This window comes from Dioscorea cayenensis, chromosome 14 (genome assembly GCF_009730915.1).
Source record: "Dioscorea cayenensis subsp. rotundata cultivar TDr96_F1 chromosome 14, TDr96_F1_v2_PseudoChromosome.rev07_lg8_w22 25.fasta, whole genome shotgun sequence".
In the NCBI taxonomy this organism is placed as follows: domain Eukaryota; kingdom Viridiplantae; phylum Streptophyta; class Magnoliopsida; order Dioscoreales; family Dioscoreaceae; genus Dioscorea; species Dioscorea cayenensis.
Window position 1 is genome coordinate 17,823,907 of NC_052484.1, and position 13,160 is coordinate 17,837,066.

At 36.3% G+C, this 13,160-nt stretch overlaps 3 protein-coding genes across 6 annotated transcripts; 2 read left to right on the top strand and 1 right to left on the bottom strand.

Annotated features, from left to right (window-relative positions):
• Nucleotides 1–233: 233 nt before the first annotated feature.
• On the top strand, nt 234–4,461 carry LOC120275081. The gene is made up of 2 exons (XM_039281571.1): nt 234–901; nt 3,482–4,461. The coding sequence occupies exons 1-2, from the start codon at nt 383–385 to the stop codon at nt 4,142–4,144; spliced, it is 1,182 nt and encodes a 393-aa protein (XP_039137505.1). The 5' UTR covers nt 234–382; the 3' UTR covers nt 4,145–4,461.
• A 1,024-nt stretch (nt 4,462–5,485) lies between these two features.
• On the bottom strand, nt 5,486–9,614 carry LOC120275110. The gene is made up of 5 exons (XM_039281606.1): nt 9,566–9,614; nt 8,095–8,177; nt 7,919–8,008; nt 7,681–7,838; nt 5,486–5,755 (listed from the first exon to the last, which is right to left on the bottom strand). The coding sequence occupies exons 3-5, from the start codon at nt 7,991–7,993 to the stop codon at nt 5,656–5,658; spliced, it is 333 nt and encodes a 110-aa protein (XP_039137540.1). The 5' UTR covers nt 7,994–8,008; nt 8,095–8,177; nt 9,566–9,614; the 3' UTR covers nt 5,486–5,655.
• A 165-nt stretch (nt 9,615–9,779) lies between these two features.
• On the top strand, nt 9,780–13,123 carry LOC120276318 (RNA polymerase II subunit 5-mediating protein homolog). 4 transcript variants are annotated; one of them, XM_039283039.1, is made up of 10 exons: nt 9,780–10,025; nt 10,121–10,180; nt 10,496–10,663; nt 11,095–11,179; nt 11,308–11,325; nt 11,999–12,276; nt 12,361–12,459; nt 12,662–12,718; nt 12,817–12,879; nt 12,946–13,123. In XM_039283039.1, exons 1-10 carry the CDS (start codon nt 9,819–9,821, stop codon nt 13,006–13,008), a joined length of 1,098 nt encoding a protein of 365 aa, XP_039138973.1. In that variant the 5' UTR covers nt 9,780–9,818; the 3' UTR covers nt 13,009–13,123. The 4 variants fall into 4 exon arrangements, with proteins under 4 accessions (XP_039138973.1, XP_039138974.1, XP_039138975.1 ...); XM_039283040.1 differs by having other exon boundaries at nt 12,364–12,459; XM_039283041.1 differs by having other exon boundaries at nt 12,008–12,276.
• Nucleotides 13,124–13,160: the final 37 nt, after the last annotated feature.

Genomic DNA, 13,160 nt, shown 5'->3' on the forward strand with positions numbered 1-13,160 from the left:
ATTAATCAAAATCAGTGTTTTTTTTTACTATTTAAAGGTCAAAACTTAAAAAGGCACAATTGTTTGTAATCCTTAGTTATTAATTTTTAAGTTTTCAACTAGAAAATTATTTCCAAACAGTGAAATTATCATAAAACACCCCATAAAAACAAGATATTTAAAACTAGTTCCATAAATTAATATTATATATATATATATATATATCTGGAAAGTTGAAAGGTCAACACGACCCAACCTCAGTCTCCATCCAAAACGTTTTCATTCCGAGCGTTTCTCCCTCCAACTCCATCTCCATCTTCTCCAGATCTCTATACCATCTCTCCTCCCATTGCGCCACCGTCTCCGGCCACCGTCGCCGGAGCCGAACCTCACCTCCCCAACCATGGGATCCTCCCAATCCCGTGAGCAAGACGACGACGTTGATGACCACCAAGAGGATGACGAGGACGACGACGATGAACACGAGAGGCCCAGATCCAAGCCTCACAAAGAGAAAGTTTTGGAACAGGAGCCGGAGATTCTCCCATGCCACCCATCGGCATCGCCGCTTTCCCCCCAACTCTCCCTCGCCAGCACCCCGCGCTTACTTGGCCCGTCTATCAAGGTCTGGGACCCTTGCAATGTCCTCCTTCCGCCCCCTTTCTCAAACCGAGGTTTTGATTTGGATGGTGGTGATCGGGGGACGATGACGGAGGTTTACTTGATTTGCCACGGTGAGTGCACGGTTGGGTTGCGGCCAGATCTGGTTGGTGGGAGGTGGCCTGCCGCTGGGCTAACAGGGAATGGGGAGCGCCAGGCCCGAGCGCTCGCTGTGCTCCTTAGTTCCCAGGGAGTGAGGTTTAGTGCCGTTTACTCCTCACCATTGGATCGAGCTCGGGCCACTGCAGCCTTTGTCTGTCGGGTAATAAGAACAATATTTTTTATTTGAAATTAGCTGCATTTTGATTCTTTGAATTTGATCGGTGTTTTTTTAATATTGGATCTTTCACACTCTGAGTTTACCTATGTTATGCATTGCAAGTTATTGAATTTTTGCACAGACTTTTGCTAAGTTAACTGAAGATTATACTGAGTGTGGTCTTGCCACAAAAACCTTGCATCTGAATATAGACTTTGAACCTTTTTGTGATATTGGGATTGTTGTCAAGGTGGTCACTTAGTGCGAATGAGGGAAACTTTTAATTGGGAGTAATGATTCAGAAACTTGCTATGATTAGAAATCCTACATGCCATATTGTTATGAGCATAACTAGAATTTGTGTTCTGTCGGTCAGCTTATAATTTGGTTTACAACCGTTCTGCCAATCTAATTGATGTTCATATCCCTATTGATGGTTCAACATCATTGAAGTGACAGACACAATATAAAAGATGTGGCCTATAAGGGACTCTATTTTAAGTGTGGTGGGTTGTGATGAGTCTAATTTCATGGCGTTTGGCCCTTTGCCAATTTACATCCAGGTTATGATTTTGTTGGTGAGGTAAGTCTTTAGTGATTGGTGAAACCTGCTCCTAATCATCAATAAAGTTTTTTTTTTCCTCCAAAATTTCATTGCTTGTTGGGGATGATTAGTTTGTTGTTAACACATAATAAGCTATGGTTAATGTGGCTTGATTACACCAGCAATATATACTGCATTTACTAGGGTAATGGAGGAGGTCTTTAGTGTTTCACTTGATTAGCATGTTTTTAGACCTTCAGATTTGGAGTAAGCTGTAATAGAAAGTTTATTGCTGTTTGTGGTTGCCCACAGTGATCAGTCTATGTTTGCCAGGTAATTTCCATGTAAAGTGCTAATTTTAGTGAAGAAATAACTTAAAAATTGAAACCTACTGAATTATTATTATCTGCAGAATGTCAAGATGTTGTATTGTGAGGGCTAGTCTTTTTGCATTTGTCATCTTGATTTTTGGTCTTGTCACATTGGTAGTTGGGCCTATGATTAAGAGGTTTATTGGCCTTGAGCATATGGTTGGTGAGGTTTGCTGTCATGAGTTTCCTTAACTTCTTTGTAATTGGCTGTACCATTATTGTTTGTCTAAATGTGATAAACTTGTATCAAAATGACTCGGGATCATTGGTCAATTACATTTTTGAATGTAGTTATCATCATTATTAATCAGTAGAACTTGAGTCTTCATTCTATCTTTTTGGTCAATTATGCTCATTATTAGATAAGAGCCTGCCTTATTCTTTTGTAAATCTAACCATCCAGTTTATTTTGATGAATGCAAATCCAGCGTCTTGTGGATTAATGCTTTTAATGTTTTAGTTCATCATATTGAGAATCTTGGGATGATGATTGATTGAAATTTTGGAAACTAGTTTGGTTCCCTCATCTCCCATAAAATGCAATTCCACAAATTGACTTTTCAGAATATTCCTCGGGCCAGCTAAAATTGTTTTTGGGAATATTTCCTTCTATTTCCTTGCAGCTATGAGATCGACAATAGGAATAACCACCGCTGATTATTCCCGTAAATCAAATAATATTTTTACTCTCTGTACCTTCAGATGGAGCTGTGCATACAATTTTTTTTATCTTAACATTGGCATGCATCTTTGACTCTTTTGTTGAGCCATGCATTAATCATGATGGAACAACAAATCAATATTTCTTTTTCATAATTATGGCTCTTTAAATTTTCTTTAGGCACGGACTTCTTATTTCTTAAAAATAATTTGATTGAACTGGTTAGGTTATGGGTCTTAGTATCATACCCGTAATTTGTATTGTTCTCTACTTTTTGAAGAACTTTCCAGTTAATGGCATTAAAAGACATCACATTCATTTGATTGAACATACAAAGCATGGGTCTTTGTATGGAGCAGCCTAATTTTTATCATTTTAATTTTCCAGTGAATGGCATTAAATGATACTTTGCTTAGCATGCCTAACAAGCCACCCCATATTTACTGACTCATTTCACGTTCATGATAAATGATCCATAATAATTGTTTGCTTATCATTAATAATCTTCGTGGGTAAGGAATTGACTCTCCATTGTCTGGACATCTCTTAATAAAAGTACTTAATGCCCAAAGATAACACTATTTAGCATAAAATTTTAGAGAATGCAAATCTCAAGATATTGCCTTGGTACCAGGGCTTGCTTCTTTGATCTGCGGTCCTTGTGTGTATAACTGTCACTCGTTAGTATCTCATAATAGGATGTAGGTTCTCCACTTTGGCTTCTTATAAACTTTACTTGTTTTGGGCTTTATATAATCTTTTATCTTTCTTTTTTTTAATCACATTCCTTGGTAGAGCATTGATGAATTAGTTGATTTCTGGTGTTCAGATTCATCTTGTTCGTGATGATGGCATATTGCCTCATTGTTGTAGATATTGTATGTTAGTGTCTGCTAAAACTTTCATTTCTTTCTGTTTGGAGAGTTCAATTGACATTAAACAATTCCATTTCTTTTCTATTCAGAGAGTTCAATTGACATTGAATAATGTTTGATATAATCCTGCAGGAACTTGGTTTCTTAGAGGAGCAGATACAATCCTCTGATGCCTTGACTGAGATGAGTCAGGGCCAGTGGGAAGGTTGTCTCCGCTCGGATATCTACACCCTTGAAATGGTCAGTTTGATCGAAAGAACCCAGCCTGATTTCCTACCACCTTCAGGTGAATCACTCAGACAGGTGGAATTTCGAATGATCGAATTCCTAAATAAAACTGTACTGGGACTGCCCCAAAGGCTGACAAGTGGGGATGCACTAATGCACCAGAATGATGCCAAAGGATTTTCACGCCACAGCTCGACCAATTCTGTACAAGAACGAGATACTGCTCACATGGATCTGGTTCATAGGCTCAACCGACCGGGAATGCAGAGGAAGATATCTGGCAAAAGCCGACTTCAGTTTATGACAACAGGAGAAAATGATATGGAAGACGAATTCTCTCCTAGAGAAGCCATTCAGAGTACCGGCAGAAACCCTGCTACTTCCATTGGTATTTTCACTCATGCAACCCCAATCAAATGCCTTCTTACCGGCATTCTAAATTGCAGCCCCGTGATGTCTCAGAAGTTATGTGTTGATGATTCTTCGATCACAGTCCTGCAGCACTCCCTTAGAACAGGATGGCAGGTAAAGAGGCTAAATGATACTGCACATCTGAGGCTTCTCTAAACATACATACACAACAAGCAGCTTCTTCGAATTTGGATCAGTTCAATGCTGATTGACGAAACGGTTTTGTTTTAAACCCGGTGCTTCAATGAACAAAACAACATTATCAGTGCTACACAGATGAGCCCGGAAAAGGAAGGTGAGATCTCTTGTATTTGTTGCATTTATTATTGTAATGTTTCCATAAACTATCATCAGATAAAAAAATATAAAAAAAAAGAAAATTTTCCCATTCTCAGTTCCAGAATTGAAGATGCTGGAGCTGGTGTGTAACTATTATATTTCTCATTGTTTGATTTATGGGGAATTCATTTCAAGTGATGAGTGCCATTTCAGCTGAAAGTTTCAGGCTTCCATCTTGTGAACTCTAATTGTTAGATACCATACCAGTACTACTTTTTAGTTCCTTATCATGCAACATATCTTTGTTGTCTGGTTTCATGCACCCCATGTTATTACTTCATTTGCTGATGCCCCATTTTTGTCCCCCATTTGGTATTATTTGATAAATGATTTTCCATTTTGCTTCTTTTTTTCTTTTCCTTTTTTCATATATATTACATAATATTTATGTCATTCATGTTTGATTTTCCAATATATACAAATTATACAGTGAAAAAAATTATATTTTATAAAAGTTAGAGTAGGGTGTAGATTTATTTATATTTATGTACAGTGTAACACAGTGTATAAAACCAGGGACTTGTCTGGTTGAAGAACCCGGCAAGATGAGCTCTTATCTAAATATATATCCTCCACCAAATCTGATCTCAGCAAAGCGATAGAATAGTTCTTCACTAAACAAAAACAACCCAAAAATGCATTATGCATGTAGAGAAAGACAAGAAAATCATCTAGCATTTCTAGAGCAATCTGTTTGTCTACAAATCTCATTTAGTTCCTTTTCAAAGCCACAAACCCTTCACAATTATTAAGCAAGCTAGTTGTGTCAATAGGTGGATCAAATTTCCACAAGATGTTGATTGTTTGCCACCCTGGAAAGCAATTGCATGAAAAGCTAGTGGCCAACAACACACAAAGGCAAAAAAGAATTGAATGAATACAATAGACTTTAATCATTCTACCCCATACTCTATAGATGGTCTATGTGGGGATCATCCCTTTAATAAAGTCAAGAAGGAATCTGAATTAATAGATTAAAAAGAAAGCCAATAGATGAACCATGTTCCATAGCTAAAATTATAGAGAGAGAGAAATCTATAGTGATCAAACAGAGATGAAGTTCTTATTTCAGTGTCCTTGTTGCTCATGCTTCTGCTTCATGAAGACCAAACCAGCAAAGCCAAAGGAGAAAGAAGCCAAAGGTGATTGATGAAGAGGGAGATGATGGATACAATAATCAATGTGGCTGGATAAGGTTCTCTGAATGCTCTCTCTCTCTTTCTGTGTTTAGGTGAATGCAATGCATTGGTTGTATGTAGCTCTTACCAATAATTATGTGCAATAAATTTGGCCTGAAATGGCTTTTCTTGTTCAAGAGTTGTTGTGGATTACAAGCTCTTTTTGTCTTTGTCAATGTGATTAGTTTTTGAGATACCCATCTCCTCCATTTGTTGTTCCACTGTTACCAGACCAGTCTCTGCAAGAAAACTGAAAAAGGAAAAGGGAATGATCATCTGTTAAGTTGTTAGGAATTGTAGTGCATATGACTTGCTAATTTGTTATGAAACTGAAAAATGAAATAGCAAACACATAAAAGTCCATAAAGCAAGCATATTCATTTTGATTTGCTAGTATGAGAGAAACACAAACATGATGAGAAGTTTCTGCAAGTAAGGATGGATTCAATTGCATTTCATTTAATAATTTTTAAAAGCATGGGGAGGTTCAGTAGTTTTTTTTTCAGGTGAAGACAGCCAATTGATCAATCAATCTATGATGGTGATTGAAAGTTGTAAAAAAATCATTGATTGATTAGTAATGCATGATGCTCTGGTTTGGTCAATTTCATCAAACAGCAAGCAAGAAAGAGAAGTTTACTTCTATTGCTAAATTCCTCAACTCCATTCCTTTTACTATAAGTCTAGGGAGAAGGTATGAAGTAGAAGAAAAGAGAGAAGGAAAACACAAATGAAGATGAACACTTTGATGTGTAATGCATACATATAAACTAATAATGCACTAAATTCAAAGATGAGTTTATACTTTTCATGATCCTGAAAAATGGTACTTCAGAAGGAGAAAATTGGACAACAATGTGTACCAAAAGAGTCCACATGAGTTTGTGGAAAGCACTATGAAAAATAAATAAATATCCATAGGCTAAAAGATAAACAAGCATGCATATGTAAATGCAAGTGCAGTCATTCAGAGGAGAGGACAATCAAGCATCTGAAGCAATTATCATTAAAAGCCAAAGTTTCATAATGAAAATGATAAATGCAAGTAATAATCATAAACTGCTTGTGAAACACTTCTAATAATTCCAGAATTGGCAGACTGGTTTGAACCATGAGAAAAAAATCATTATCAACAGTAATCAGTCAGCTATAATTCAGATTTAAACTATCATGTGGTATTCTTTCATAAAGGATCAAATCAGCAAAGTTTATAAAGCAAGAATAAGAATATAACAGCTTAAATGGGCCCCTTACATCCAAGAAGCCATCAACCAACTAAAAAGATAAAAAAACTTCTATTCCATGAGAAAGGAAGGGAAAAGGAATATAAGCAGGATGTCTTGCAGACAGTAAATGAAAATCGACTCCAGAAAAAGGGACTAGAAAGGGAAAGCCATGTTCATGTTTGAAGAACATGCAACACAAACTTTATGACACATCCTCACAGGATTCCAATTTCCAAAGTAGTTAGACTCAAAAAAGTAATGCCATTGTCCAATGGACCTTTAACACAAACAGTTGCTTCAAACTTAATTTGCAACCAGCTATTAAGGGATCAACATTAGCTTTAATCCTTTTAATAATAAAAAAGAATCAGGTACAGGGAATCACAATGAGGTAGCTGGAGTGAAGTTTGAAGAACAACATGGTACATTAAGTTGGTTGAATCATTCATGACGGGAAACATTGGCATTACGGTGCTTTTATTTTCGTAGAGATTATGTTTAGTTAGAAAATAAATGATGTCTTTAGAAATGACTAACAATTGCTCAGAGAATACGTAGCTTTTGATGGTTCAATCTGAGAGACTAATGTGATAGTTCTCATTATGCATAGAGGGAGTTAGGTATGTGCAAGAAGACTACTATGAAGCAATGATAAAAACGGTTGAATTTTAACTGAGTAAAAGGAGAAAACAGTATCAGAGAACATGCAGTCACACAAATGCATCTTTTTTTTCATGACTGGAATTACAACTTAACATAACTTCCATGAAACTAAGTGGCAAAGTAACAAATTGCACTAAAGCTAGATTGCTATTTCCATCTCGCCTGCCACACCCCGATCTGAATTGTTATCAGAAATATTAAAATTCTTGAAAAATAGAGAATTTTAAGACTAAATAGGCAACAATCAAATATGCAGCTAGAAGTAAAGGGAAGGAGGGAAAATTACCCATTTAAGAGTACAAAAAGCAGTGCACCGATAATAACAAGCAAAGCAACATGGCCAACGATAATGAAATCACTCGAGGAAAATGCCAATGCAAGCATGGCAGTAAGAGTAACTCCAAGCATTAAAAATATAATCTTGAGCACAAACCATGTAGGACCCTGGAAATTGACAAGATGATATTATTTTACTTAAAAAATAGTAAAAATAATTCATATTGGTTCTCAAGAATTGTACGCACATTGACACCGGAAGCTAAAGCTCCCAGAAACACAGCATTAGCAGATGACAGATTATTTGGACTTGGTTCAGCCATATATTGAATTTTCACCTATGTGGTAAAATTAATTCAATCATCAGATAAACCAAATCATATGATCTAACTTCACAAAGTTCAAACATTATAATGCAACTTACCTTTTGTAGAGAGCAACACAGCTCTAATTATACAATAAAGCAAAAATTTGCTAATTCTGTTAGCAGGAATCAAAATTTTGAATCTGTACAAGAGAAGTATATAAAAGTTAGCAGGAAAACAAGATATAGCAGTGTGAAAAGATGAAGATTGGATTATTAATATATGTTAAGCAGATTGAAAAAAGAAGAAAATTGCAAAAATAACTAAAATTTTACAACATAAGTTACTAATATGTTGCGCAAGGAAGGCATTACCGATATACTATGTGATAGACAAGAGCTCATGAAGACTCTCAGAAAAATTTTATAGGCAAGCTAACACAGTTGCAGCTCAATATAGGACTCCTAATTTTCCATGGTTGAAGGAATTCTCTTATAACAGACAGCAATATGGAATCTTCAAAATCAAACTTGCCACAGTTCATAAGTTCAAGAGAACTACATCTCTCAAAGAAACACACGAAAGCGTGCTGTAGAATTGAATGCACAAAGTTTTATCTTGATGCCAAGAGCTTAGCTCATTGTCTTGAATCTTAATGACTTGATATTCAAGAATAGGTTAAATAAAAGATAAACAAGGCTGAGCCATTAAGATTATTCAGAAATATGTATTAACATCTACTAATTCACTACTATGGAAGACTTGGGTTGTTCAAATTATAGGAACAAAAGGTGAAAAAAAGGAAGGAAGACCAAAGGAAAAATGAATATTAGCACAAAAACAATGCATAAGAACAGTAACATGGTCTAAAACCTACATATGACAAAATGTAGACCACAAAAGGAAAGAATCAAAGTGATGACAAAATAAAACAAAATGATACAACGAGAACAACAAGGCATATACCAACACATCTATGATTAACAATTGGGATACTTCAGGAGCAAGTATTCAAGGTCAAAATAAGCACTCTGATTCTCCACTCAGCAGTAAAAAAAAAAATTCTCTCTTTTACACTCACCAAAATGTCACTTGTCCTCATCTCCATTCATGTTATTTTTTACTCTTCCCTTCATCAATCACTTTTAATCCTCTTACATCTCTCCACAGATCATTAGCAGGTTCACATCAAACCATCTATAACAGTCTCCTATCATTCTCATTTCAAACAAAAATGCTAATAATCTTGTATTTCATTCATTGCTAACACCAATTTAGCTATTTTCAATGACAAGCAAGGATATGCGCACACAAATAATGCAAAAATAAGACTTTACTCATTTCCTTTCTTCCAAAAAACAAGTACTTCCACTCTAACAGATCAAAATAAATCCATCGCGTGATGCTAAGAAAAACTTAAGCTTTGACACTCCAGAAAAATCAAATTCAAGCACAAAAGTCAAAACAATTAAGAGAAACTTGGTGAAATCTCAACAGAAACAGAGCAAAAAAACTAGAAAACTAGCATCAAAATCACAACTTTCACTCATGAATCAAAAGAAAGAGATCAAAGAAACGCAAGACACGCACCTCGCGAATTCCTTTTGAAACCCCAGAGCGAGATCAACGGAGTCCATACAAGGGCGCGGCGTGTATTAAACAAGCTGTCGAAGACCATGACCGTTAGATTGTCTCGAGATCCGAACTGATCGTCAATCACGAAAAACGAATCACCATACGGATCTAACGGTTGTGATAGCATCACAGTGCTCGGTTCGAGCACTCTTAAACCCCAGCTCACAGCGATGACCACAGACAAAGGGTTTTCTCGGAGGAGGATACGATGACCGGCGGTGAGGTTAAGGGGACCGTGACCCCCTTCGACTCCGTCTTCTCGCCGGCGGCGGTTCGTGAAGCGGCGGCGAAGGTCCATGACTCCATTGCCGACCACCAGAAGGATCTCGCCCGTGTCCAAGGCTTCATCTCCGACAACACCAACCTCATCAACCTCGTCCGGCACCTCCCCGACGAGCTCTCCCACGATATCATGGCATAAGAATCCCCTTACCCTTTGCTTTCCCTAATTCGTCTCGGAAAATTTCAATTTTGTTAGTTTTTGTTTTTGAGGTTTTGATTGGATTGCAGGTGCCGTTCGGTGGGGCAGCGTTCTTCCCGGGAAAATTGATCCACACCAATGAGTTTCTGGTAAAAAAAAATCAATTTTTTTCAAACTTTTTTTTTTTTCTGTTCTTCATTTGTGTTTATTTCATTGGCATGTTTATTTCATTTAGTGTTAGAGGGAAAGATGATTTTGGATTGAATATGATTACTTGAACGAGTACCTGAATCATTCTTTTTTAAAAATTTTTGCAAACATCACTTTAACCATTGTTAGTCAACTTCTCATTAATTTTTTTTTCCTTTATAGTTTAGGCTTCTTTGTTTTGTTTTTGGTAGAATATCAATGGTTTGATTTTGTTTTAGACTTATGCTTCTTGCATGATTGTTACCATTCCTTAGGTGCTGTTGGGGGAAGGATACTATGCAGATCGAACTGCAAGGCAAACTGTAGAGATTCTTAAAAGGAGAGGGAAGTCCTTGGAGTTGCAAGTGGAATCCTTGAAGGCGAAGATGATGAACCTTGAGGCGGAAGCGAAGTTTTTTGATTCAACAGCAACTGATGCTGCTGTGAGTTTTGTGGTTTTCATAAGTTTGGTTGCCTTTTATGATAATGCGAGAAGCTTATCAGTTTTACATGCTTTAGAAATTAATAATTTACTATTGAGAGAGATTTACTTGAGTCTCTTTTAATATTATGTGTGTCAACTCATCACATCGATTGTGATTTCTATATTTACAATGCCTTAAGTTCTTGTGCAAACAAAAAAATGGAGGCAAAGTGAGATCTTAAAGCCATATGTATCTTAACCTGTTGCATCATTTGTTTATTTATTTATAATTCTCCTGCCACCTAAATTGCTGCATGATTTTGTCTGCTGCAACATCTCAATAGAATAAATCTGAGACCGTGGATTGTAAGTTCCTTAATCTAGGTTTCCGTATGTATCTGATTGGATTATCTAATATATCCTGAATTCTGTTTGTTTCTTCTTTGACAGGAAGGTCTTGTAGAAATAATGGAAGACTATGTCGAAGAACCGAATAAAAGCAAACCTGAATCAAGTATGACAACAGGACCGCCAGGTTATGTTTTCATCTCTATTTGGTTCTTTACTTTTTTAACTCTGTATTATGTTTTAGTGTTATGCTTATTCATTTGATTGACAGTTGCATCAATTGGTTCATGATTCACAGTGTTGTTTGTGTAACAGTTGCTGACTTGGAAAAAGGTACTATTAATTATTGTATTCACATTGGTACTGAGAAAATTAAATTTGCTTTATGATTCATAGTTTAGGTTAGTGATGATGTTATCAAGGTGGAATTATTGAAAGAAAAATGTTTATGTGAAGGATGCAATAAAACTAGTGAGAGCATATCCGCCAAAGTTCACATCAGTCTCATAGGTTCTTGGACAGAAATTACTTGGTAAGGTCATAGGGTTTTAGTAAGTATAGGGTTTAAAGAAGTTAACCAGATAAATTCTAGATTTTGAAGATATTTGGTTGAGTTAGATTTTGATGGGAATTTTGGGAATCGGCGTTGTATACATTCATTATTTGTGACAATAAACATGCAGTTTTTGGATTAACAAGTTTCCTTTATTATTACGAAACACTTTTCATTTAGTGAAAGTTAAGCATCAAATATTATACTTGATCATGACCATAGTAGTTGATCCTCATCTTTTTAATGCCAAGATTTCAATAAATGGTTGAGTAAGCTTGACTCTTTGATTTTGGTCTCAGATTAATGTGGTTTAAATTTGATATAGAAGTTTTAGCTGAGAATGTGTGAAATGACATCGATCTTTCTATAAGTAGCATGGTCAATCAATTCCCAAGTTTTAATATGGTTCCTGTTTTTGGTTTGACAATTTCTGCTTAATGTTGAAAACTTTAGATATTTCAGATTCAAATGGTGCTTCAATATCAGACAATGCAAGAACATCTACTGCAGATGATGAATATGCTCAAATAATGGCCATGTTGGATGAACGTGAAAAAGAAGAACTTGAGCATGAGAATGCTTCTGGCACCAATAAAGAGTTGGGTGAATTTGAAGCAGAGGCACCTGCAGAAGATGATTCCAGCAGTGATGAAGAAGAGATAGTTGAAGCAGCTACTGGTTCCTCCACTTCACCGCATTCTGTTAATAATAAAGGAAATGAGATTTTCCAGGTAACTTTTGGTAACATCTCAGTATTGTTCTCCATGTCTACTTGCATTGTTATTCACTAGATTTCTGGCCTGTGATGACATAAGAAGAATAAGCTTGAGAATCCACTACAAGATTCAAACTGTGAAATATCGGGAAAACCTATTGGCGGCAACCTGCAACAATATGTTATGGAACAGTCTCAGGTAACCTGTCACTGCACCGAAGCATCTTTTGCACTGCAATTCTGCAGAAAATCTCGTCAAAACTTCTACTCCATATGCAGATGTATTTGTTGATTTGTTCTCCCCGCAATCCTCTTCTTCTTTTCAATCCTCTGTTTGTATCACTTATTTCATTAATTACAGTAGCTTGAATTAGCAAACTAACAGGAGACTTGTTTTGCAGGATTCTTCTGGTAATGCCGGGAAACAAACTTCTCGAACAGGATTTAGTGCACGCAGAGTATGATATTTGTCGGCCATTTTTCCGCTTTAAAGTAATCTGCTTCATGATATGAACTATTACGCTGACGATGGTTCGCTACTCTTTTCTGTTCCCAGTCTTTCACAGGATCCATCATTGAGCACGACGATGCTAACCTACCAAAAAGTTCTTCGAATCAGGTACTAAGACTCGCATATTTCTGGTAGCCGTGTTCAAATGCTAATAGGTTTGTTTTTATTCTTCAGTCTACCAGTTCAAATCCTGCAAAGCCGGTTTCAAGATTCAAGATGCAGAAAGGAAACCGATGAAACCGAACAAAAGATTATAGCTATGAGAAATGTTTCCCTTTGAATCAAATCTGTAAACCAAACAAGAGATTAAGCCATCAGTTTTAATATATTTACTCTGAACTTTAATGAGAAATCTGAGTCTTTTGATTTTTATTCTGTAGCAATAAATT